General features: G+C 39.9%; 1 protein-coding gene and 1 long non-coding RNA gene across 2 annotated transcripts; both read right to left on the minus strand.

Annotated features, from left to right (window-relative positions):
* Positions 1-2691: 2691 nt before the first annotated feature.
* Positions 2692-3619, minus strand: LOC131234022 (uncharacterized). The gene is made up of 2 exons (XR_009165460.1): positions 3145-3619; positions 2692-3060 (listed from the first exon to the last, which is right to left on the minus strand). It is a non-coding gene; the product is annotated as an uncharacterized LOC131234022 (long non-coding RNA).
* Positions 3620-4150: 531 nt separating this feature from the next.
* LOC131234021 (protein SRC1) lies at positions 4151-5465 on the minus strand. Its single transcript, XM_058230979.1, has 2 exons — positions 5113-5465; positions 4151-4290 (listed from the first exon to the last, which is right to left on the minus strand). The coding sequence occupies exon 1, from the start codon at positions 5392-5394 to the stop codon at positions 5116-5118; it is 279 nt and encodes a 92-aa protein (XP_058086962.1). The 5' UTR covers positions 5395-5465; the 3' UTR covers positions 4151-4290; positions 5113-5115.
* Positions 5466-10324: the final 4859 nt, after the last annotated feature.

The following is a 10324-nucleotide window of genomic DNA, read 5'->3' on the forward strand; positions in this document are numbered from 1 at the left end:
CGAATATAGTGATGTATGGGACACTGTATTCGAGCTGTCGGCCTACACTTGAGCAGCATGGCTGTGGTCCCCAATCGGGTTGGTGACGAGCCTTCGAAAATAGACTACCAGTTGGTAGAGCGTTGGTGGAGTGACCTTGAGTATACAATAAGCCTACACTAAGGTGACGAGCCTTTCCGTAGTGACCTCGAGTATAATTAGGCCTACGTTGACAGTGACGAGCCTCTCCGTAACGACCTAGAACTTGTCTATCGTATGTGATTAATTAGGATTGACGACCCTAGATGGATCATTGTTTGAGTAAATGATAAAAAGGGAGGTACCTTAACTTTCCAATCCTGCTGTATGAATATGTCTAATTAAGAACTTGGCTAATCATGCACATGCACCGCATTGCATGTGTCTTTGGCATTGGAGTTGAGCACAGCGGGAGTGTTGCATGACGTGATCGTGAGATGATTTCACAGAGGGAGTGCAAGCGAGGGCATACATCATTATCGCATATCATCTTTGCATTAACAAGAGCATTTAGGACATGAGTGTTGTACTACTTTATCATTATTATTTGACTGAATTGATAACATGTTAACCTATGCTTTATGCTTCCACTGAGTTAATCACTCACTCCCACGTTCTGGGACGGTGTTTTAAACATCAACCAAACCATGTTGTAGATGCAAATGATGGCGATGCTTTCGAAGCAATGCCAGACTTTTACGATGATGAGGAGTTCTCCTATATGCAGCTATCAGGCGGGTCTATGTAGACCGTGTTGCAGGGATGCTGTCTAGATGTCATTACACTTGTCATTTTACATTTTTGAGCATCCATGTATATTCGTTTTGTCCATTTTGAAAGTATACATGTAAATATTTAACCTGGTAACATGTTTAAACTTTGGAGACTTACAACAGTTTATACATTTTATATAATTATCACAGTCTTCCGCTTGCATAATTTAACTCTCTGAAATATGATATACTGTTTGGTATAATTCAACTCATGTTTAAGGCATTAATACAGACAACATTTAATCATCATTTTCCATGTTGCATAAGTGATGTGTTGGAACTCGAGAGTTGAGCTCCTGCTCGACCCCCGATTTTCAGGGCATTACAGAACTAATCTTGAACCGCTTTTGTCTTACAAAATTTAACAATCTATGTGTGCTTAACATAATAACACTTACACAACCATTCAAACACCTTTTGCCCTTAGTATCACTAGGAATTATCAGAAAATCGGGTTGAAAGACTATAAATAACCCCCTCCCCTTCTCATTTCACACACATATCAAAGCATCAGAAAGAAGCATTCACTCCCATTCACAGAAAGCAGAAGCATCCCTTTACCAAGGAGAGTGAGAGTGAGAAAGAGAGAGCCCAGCCATGGTCTAATCTAGCCTAGCCAAAGTCCCTCCTGAGCCGCCTAAATTTAAATCTGAGTCACTCAATCTAACCTTGCGATTGTATCTGATTGACGAGCATATGCTCTAAGACCTGCTAATATAATCGTAACAGGTCCACAAGAAACCTTAGCCAGTTGGCCATCGTTTTATCATAAGCATCAACATCAACATTTATACATACATACTCTGCACCCCTACACTCGACCGTTTTGAACGTATGCTCTGTGGCTTGCCAATATAAGTCGGATCATGCCCATCAAACATTTGGATCGATTAATCACCAGTATCATTGCATCGCATTACACTTTCTGCACGCGAGAACTATCCTTATTTTTCAAAAATTGGTCAAATCTCGTAAAGTAAAGATCGTACGTTCGTACGAGCAAATTGGATGCCTAACGCATTCCATCTCTGTAATCACGCTTTCTTACTTGAAATCTCTAGAACGTAAACTCGCGAGTCATTTTAGAGTTAAAGATCTTCAAATCCTCAATCTTAAGCATTTTTATGGGCTCTAACCGACTGTATAATCTTAATAATTGATTAATAGCGACTCTGGTCAAATAGAACTCTTACCCCATCACCAAAAGCCTTCGAGCGAGGCAACCAAGTGGAAAGAAGAGAGTAGATCTTTGGTACTTGCGAGGAATCCGCCCTCCAACATCCACAGTACTAAAAAAAAGCTCCATGGGCCCCACCAAGATATATGCTTTTTATCCCCACCATCCATCCATTTTAGGGCACAAGCCTAAAAACGAGGTAGATCCATATATTGGGTGGAACGACATTGATAAAATACATAGATCATGGTGGGGCACACTCACACTACATGGGCACTCGATCACATGATCTCACCATTGGAACAGAGTTAGTGGGCTATTTGTTTACCACTTAATATGCCCCTGAAATATGAAAATTAGATTTCAGTCACTTAATACATGATTTTAGGTGTTTGTTTAACACACTCAAAGCAAGTTCTTAATGTAAATTAAACACGAAATTAATTCCTGGGTGGTCTATGGGTCTGAAAGCAGTAAGTGATACATCCGAAATGCCGCATGTGGCTTTGCATTAAAATTTTCTTTTAAATGGCGACTTTAACCTTTTGTACAGGATCACGGTCCACATTGGATTTCATTTTTACGTAATAAAGTCCTATGGGCCCCACTATTTACGTGGCAAATATCCACAAAGTTCATCCAATTTTTCAAATCATCTTACGACATGATATAAAAAATGAGGCAGATCCAAAACTCAAGTGGACCACACCACAAAAAGCTGTGGAAGCAATGGCACCCACAGTTGAAACCTTCCTAGGGACCACCGTGATGTTTATTTTCCATTAAATGATATATAGTTACCATCCAATATGTTAATAAGGTCACATAGACCTCGATGAACAGAAAAAAAAAAAAAAAAAACAAATATCAACTTGATCCAGAACTTCGGTGGCCCAATCATGGGACGAGCATGTTACTGAACTCCTAATCAACTAATTGGATTGCATTGTTCCCCATCTGAGCGCTGGAAAGGTAGGCCCCCGCCCTTAAGAATATTGGGAGCAACCTATTTGGTCAATGTACGAATGCAGCCCATCTGATTAATAGATTGGCCACATTTTTTAGTCCAAAAATCATCAATGTGGGGCATACCTTTCGGACACTCAAATATCTCATACACAGACCAAGTTTTTTTTATTTGGTTAGCTTGTTAGTACACCCATTGTCTATTCACACTTTCCTATTAGCCACCCGTAATAGGGAATCGATACTAGGACCTCAGTGTTGAAACGAGGTATCTTTCACTCAGTGTTTAAGGGCGTACTGGTCGGTGTCCGTGGGCTTGAGATGGATTGAAACATTCATCAACTAAAAGAGGTGTAAACTTTACAAATTTGAAGTGTCTCAAAATCTGTGATTGCGATTCCCGCTTTACAACAACATGAAATTTTGCAGAAAGACAACGTATGCTATTACTATAGGGCCACATATGCCTGATAATGCGCATGTGTGGGAGATCCAAACCACTCATTTAATAGGGCACGCAAAGCATGCTCGAAATGGCCTATGGTCATATGGGCGGGCGGACCAGCTTTATCTGAGGTCGAGGTCAAGTTCCCAGTGGGCCAGTATATCTACCTGACGAAGGGTTTGGATTGACGTGCATCTTATGAGGACAAGAAGACCAAGAAATTCATCCCTCGAGAATTTAAAGTAAAACCTACGCGAGTGGTCTGACCCGTGATGATTAATTACACATGACCTGAGCCCTACCTGGCCACCACTTTTGTGGAACATCTAGGCCGTTCATTAAGTATGCCTCATCATGATATACGATGAAAAAGCCCTCCGAATCCTAAACTGTTTGATGACGGGCTTTTAAACAGAAGCACACTTATTAAGTGGGTTTAAATTTTAGAGGTGGGCCTAGTAATCCACCCAATCGCTAATAGAATCAACTTGGACTGACAATTGGGCTTGTAAAGCTGATTGATATTTGAAGTGGGCTAGGCCCAAAATTGATCAGATCCGACCAAAGAGCTGCCCACTAGCCAAGAACCCAGTCCCATCTAGGCAATGGATGGATGGAGATTATCCCATGGAGGGAAATTTCGGACGGATAGAAGGTGGGCCCAGCCTATATTGGAATGTTGGGCCATGACCATAAAACATACCAGGCTGGGCCTTGGTTGAGCCAACCAGCGCATGTTAGCAAAAAAGCACTTAAAAGAGAAGAGAGGCGTACAGCATAACGTCAATATATAAAAATATATATTAAAGGTAGGAAGACACAGTGGAAATACAAAAGCTTATTAGGTGTAGATAAGCGGCCGCTAAATACTAGTCACTTCGGCTTCCGACATGCCTCCACTCCACCCGAACCTGCGTGCAAATAAAAAAAATAATTACGAAATGATTACATGAAGTAACAAAGTCAAGCTATTGTGGGCCACACCGTAGAAAACAACGAACAAAAGCTGTCCATTGGGGACGTCTGATCTTGGATACACCAAGCAACTTCCCCTTTTAAATCATGCTTGGTCGTTTTTATTTTTTTTTTCTTTTTTCCTTTTCATCAAGGTGTCGTCACACACACACCTAGTATATCGGAAAACCACCGAAAATCATAGTCCAGACACCAGGCCCACTTGAAGACTGGACTGGCTTGATTTTCATGTCACGTCGTTCTTCATGGTGGAACCCATCTGTCCCACAGCTCCGATGTCATGCACGTGCGATAAATACAGGGAAATATCCTAACTGGTAGTGGGCCTTTTATCAGGTGGGTCCACTGCAGACATGCCATCGCCCTGATCAAATAAAGCTCTTTCCCGCCAAGAGGTCACATGTATAGAATATCAGATCCGTGCAAAGGATGGTCCGCACGATGAAGATAACATGGAACGAAAATCAGGCCTATCCAGTCATTACGTGGGTCCACCAGTATACTGATACACAGCATCCGTTGTCCCCGCTGCACGAGCGGATCGACCTAATTCTAGCACCAGGTGGCACGTTGGCAACATGTAAACATTTCTCACATGATTTTTTTTCTTCTTCTTCTTAAAAATTAAAAAAATTAAAAAAAAATTAAAAAAAAAAAAAAAGAAAAAAAGAAAAAAGAGGAGAAATCGAAGAAAAACAATGGAGAGAGAGAGAGAGAGAGAGAGAGAGCAAAAATCTGGTGGCATTTTGCGTAAATACCTCTCAGTCACTGTCGCTGCTGCTGCTGCTGCCGTGGCCGTCCTCGTGCTTCTTCTTCTTGTCCTTCTTCTTCTTCTTATCCTTTCCTTCCTCGTGGGTCCCATCATTGTGGAGAGTGCCCTTGATCTTATCGACGATTCCCCCTCCCTCCTGGTGCTTCTTCTGCTCGCCCTCCTTATGTTTGTGTTGCTCGCCCACCTGATGCTTGTGCTGCTCCCCTTCCTTCTGCTTATCTCCTCCCATGTGGAGAGTCTCCTCGATTTTGTGAATAATCGACGACATTTTTCGATTCTCGCTCTTTTTTGCTACTGCTGCTGCTTCTTCTTCTGTGCTTTTTTCATGGAGTCTCCAACGGCCCTATTTATAGATGGAAGCAAGGAAAACGGATCGATTTGGACGCGAAAGCGATGCCGGAACTCGTTCAATCCCTTGGGAAGATTAACTTTCGCTGACCGAGTGACACGTGACAAGCACTTATGGCGCGCTCCTATTGGCTCCGTATTCTGCTCGCTTTACAGCAGAAGGTAAATGAGAAATGAAATTAGAGGTAAATTTACCGGTAGTAAATGGAAGGTTGGTGCATTTAAGATATAAATATTTAGTTCGGATGGAGTACATAGGAAGCAGATTGCGTCCTAGCCCAGCAGGTATATACCCAGGAACGGGCAGATCTGTGTGGGGCCACCATGATGTATCCCTTTATCCACCTCCATCCATCCATTTTCTCCTATCAATCTTTTTAAGGACCATGCAGAATGATAAGCTTGGTTACATTAAATGTAAGAGTCATCTACAGTGTAGTCTACTTGAGTGTTGGATCCAACTCATATCTGGGGTCATACGTTGAAACAACACTAGAAAAAGGATGGATGGATGGATAAACAGATACATCACGATAGCTTCTAGGTTAAGAAATCAGCTTTAATATTGGAAATTGTAAGGAATAAATTTTGAGCATAGGGAAAAACAAACGTGAGGATGATTTTCTCTATAACCTATAATTGAATTATTTTGAAGTATTTCTGGTATGTATGGCCGGCATGCATGAAACGACACATTTGCTTACTCGTGTGACCCTGTCATAATTTCACCCCCATGTACTTCCAAATCATGAGAGGATATTATTTGCAATCCTATTTAATATCATTTTATTTTATTTATATGTTAGGGTATGTTTGTTTTATCATTCACCACCGTAAATGCATGCAAATGGGTAATGATTATTTACCATGAGAAATTTATGTAAGCTGAGGTTTTAACATTGATGGTTTCATAAAAATCAAAGTGGGGAAGAGTGAAATATGCAAAATCGATGAGGCTCATCGTGCTTTATACGTCTAATCTAGACTGTTCATCTATTTTATTAGCTCATTTTAGGACATTAGCAAAAATTAAAAAAATTAAAAAAGAGGCAAATCCAAAGTGCATGTAGACCACACTACCCACTTTAGGGGAATTGAACACCTACAATTGAAAACTTTTTGGGGACCACAAAAGTTTTGGATCAAACTAATTTTGTGTTTATGGTTTATCCATATTTCTCTAACCTTATAAATAAGTTGGATGATAGATGCATATCCCTGTGGGCCCTACACAAATTTTTGTTTTGTAACCGTGGCCGTTATTACCCCTGTTTTCTATGGTGTTGTCCACTAAAGCTGACAATCTGCCTCATTTTTTGTACTCATGCCCTAAAATGAGTTCATAAAACGGATGAACATCATATATCAAACATATAAATTATGGTGGGAACCACAAATTTTACGTAGCTAATTGATGCAATGCAATCTCATTTCTCAAGGTGTATTTACCTCATGAATTCCATTTCTCTCCAAATAGAGGTTAAAAATAATCATTATCCAGCATTTACTGTAGTAAAGCGTTCAACAAACATGCCCTTACTCATATCCAAACACACCTCAAATGTCATACTTTCTTTACTCTTAATTCCCCCCATTTAGCTCCATTTACTCCCATCTGCATGCCCCCTAAAAAATGGTGTGGTTTAGGCGTTACCAATGTAATACATTAATCGGTGTTGTCTTGACTATGGGTCCCATGTTGATGTATGTTTTGTATATCCATGTCATCTATCAGTTTTTCTAGCTTATTTTAGAGCATGGTCTGGAAATGAAGTAAATCTAAATTTTAAGTGGACCACACCACAAGAAAACAATGGTTATTAAACATCCACCATTAAAAACTTTGTAGGGCCCACCATAACGTTTTTTTGCCATCAACCCATTGATAAGGTTACACAAAATTGAATGAAGGGAAAACACAAATCTCATCTTGATCCAAAACTTTTGTGGGCTCTAGAAAGTTTTAAATGATGGACATTCAATATCTACTACAGTTCAATTGATATTTAGATCTCCATGCCCTAAAATAAGTAGGAAAACTAATGAATAGTCTAGATATACAACATATACATCAAATTGGGCCCCATGGTCAGGCCAACACCTGTTGACATGTTATCCAGATGCCACGTAATCCACTCGCCTAAAAAATGTTAATCATTGTGCACACGCTGAGGTTGACCGTGGCCGACCTTAAAACCATTGTTGGCCCAACCAGCTAAAGAGGTCGCAACCCTAACCCTTGCTTGAGAGGGTAAGATGGGCTAAGGCTAGGCCAAGCAAGGTCAACCTATAAAAGTGTTGTGTTTTTATATTTAAAAAAATAACTTTTATTTGGATTAAAAATTTCCTCCAAAATTTTTAAAAAGCAATAAAGGCATTTTGTCTTATTGTGGTGTAGCTTTAGTCTCACATCGGATAGGCAAGGAGAAAAACTTGGGCTATAAGAAGAGGATTTTGCATATGCCTTAACCCCTTTTAGGAGGTATATGAATTTGGTTGTTTAGGGAGTTATGCCAACAACCCCAATTATGCCATGAACCACACACGGGCACGCATTGGGCCAGGTTGTGGCCGTGGACATGGTGTGGCGCGGTGCAGTGCTGTATGATGCAGTGTGGTGTGCGTGCTTGTGCGCACGAGTATACTTGTAAGCCTAAATGTTTTGTTGATTTTTGAAATTTTGTTTTGCAATGGTTGACCAGAATGGTCATTTATTTTGAATTTTTGAACAAAGCCCAAAAATAAATTTCTTTTTTAAAAAATCTTTTTTAAAAAAACCCAACAGTCGTGACTGTTGGTAGAGGTGCATACACACCCATTCGAGGCAACCTTTGAAGTCTATATAAGGGACTTCTCTGGTTCCAAATTTCACGATCAATTCAATCTTTCGACTCTTTTTTTTTACTTCAAATCTCTTCAACGGTTTCTTTTGGTCAAGAGTTGTGATCCATAGTTGGTATTAGTTAAGAAATATGTGTTAGAAGAAGCTGGTGCCAAAAAGCACATTATTTCCTCCTTTTTGAACTTTTTTTTATGTTAAATAATAAATCCATATCTGATCAGATACTTGAGTATCAAATTTTAGTGCATGAGCTTATATCTGAAAGATTAAATATTGAGGATGTTTTCCTTAGAGGTGCTTTAATTGAAAAACTCATTCCTTCCTGGAAAGAATACAAATATAAGATGAAACACAAAAAAATGGGATATCCATGAAAAACATTATCGTCTATATCCAAATAAAGGAAGGCAATCATATAAGAGATCAAAAAGAAAATACCAATGACAGTACTACTTTAACTGACAAACTAGTTGAAATAAATCATGAGAATAAAAGAATCAAATGATCATATTCTCACTGTGAAAAGACAAGTCACCTTATTAATCAATGCTAATACTTACAAAGGGCATGTTTCCACTGTGAAAACCAGGCCATCATATTAAACAATGTAGGCTCAAAAATAAGAAAGGAAAACTAGTCAAACAGAAAGGAAAATATTTTCATTGTAACAAACTTGGGCATCATATTGAATAGTGCAGGCACAAGAAGAAGGCTTCTCAAGCTTTGGCTAATCTAACTGAACAAGATAGACAAGGCGAAATAGTTACAGTGGTATCTGAAGTGAACCTTGTCAACACACTAGGGCTACACATCATATCTGTAAGGATCGAAGCATGTTTGCCTTCTACCAAGTTGTAGGGGATAAATAAATGTTAATGGAAAATGCTCGAACCTTCTTAATAGTCGAAAAAAGAAAAATGATCTTAAGGCTCACTTCTGGAAATACCATTACACTAAATAATGTTCTACATGTGCCTGAAATCAGAAAGAATTTAATTTTCGCCTCCTTCCTAAATAAAGTTGGTGTCAAATTGGTTTTTGATTCAGAGAAAGTTGTACTATCCAAGAATGGGACATTTATTGGGAATGGTTATTATTGTGATGGACTGTTTATACCGAATGTTGTTGCGCAACACGCCAACAACGCAGTGAACCGAGATCTAATCTCCGGTCTCACCCACAAACGATAAACAGAAAAAAATATAAACTAAAAGAAAAATCAAAGCATTCCAAACAAACCACAAGACAAGATATACGTGGAAAAACTCCAAACAAGGGTAAAAAACCATGGGTGCAAACTTCCACTATGAAGAAAACAAGATTACAAGCAATATGCTAACTTTTTTCCTTGGATGTATAGAGAAAACCATTTGCCCACACTTTAGAATAACTCCTATTATATCTAGAAAAGCCCTAGGGACCCCTATTTATAATTTAGACAACTTTCCTTTCGCACCCTTGCGAAAACCGATTCAAAAATTCGCAGTCCGTGCAAAATCCGGAAACGAATCTGCGTAACCTCGACTGGTCAAGCAAGTTGCTCGACTGGTCAAGCGGACCCTCGACTGGTCGAGAAGGGGCCTCGACCGGTCGAGCACCTCGGACCCCAAAAAACATAGCTCACTGGACTTTGAGTCGAGCCAGCCCACGACTGGTCGAGTGCCACGACTGCTCGAGTGGGCCACTCGACCAGTCAAGCAGGGCACTCGACTAGCCGAGCGGCCCTGTCCAGATGTGGATCTCCCACTTGGAGACACATCACCATAAATCTTCTTCTTTTACATTTGGAGTGCACCACATCCCTGTCTTCAAGCCTGAAGACCAATCAAAGCTGAGCAAAGCTTCAGCTTCTTCCGTGTGACCGTCTTGGTTAGCATATCTGCAGGATTCTCACTTGTATGAATCTTCTCTAGAGCAATCGATCCATCCTCCAGTAACGAACATATGAAGTGATATCTGATGTCAATATACTTAGTCCTTGAATGAAAGGCTAAATTCTTAGCCAAGT

This window comes from Magnolia sinica, chromosome 18 (genome assembly GCF_029962835.1).
Source record: "Magnolia sinica isolate HGM2019 chromosome 18, MsV1, whole genome shotgun sequence".
Classification (NCBI taxonomy): Eukaryota; Viridiplantae; Streptophyta; class Magnoliopsida; order Magnoliales; family Magnoliaceae; genus Magnolia; species Magnolia sinica.

Bases quoted from the DNA above. Each gene is read 5' to 3' on its own strand.
- LOC131234021 (XM_058230979.1), bottom strand. From the start codon at position 5,394: ATGTCGTCGATTATTCACAAAATCGAGGAGACTCTCCACATGGGAGGA.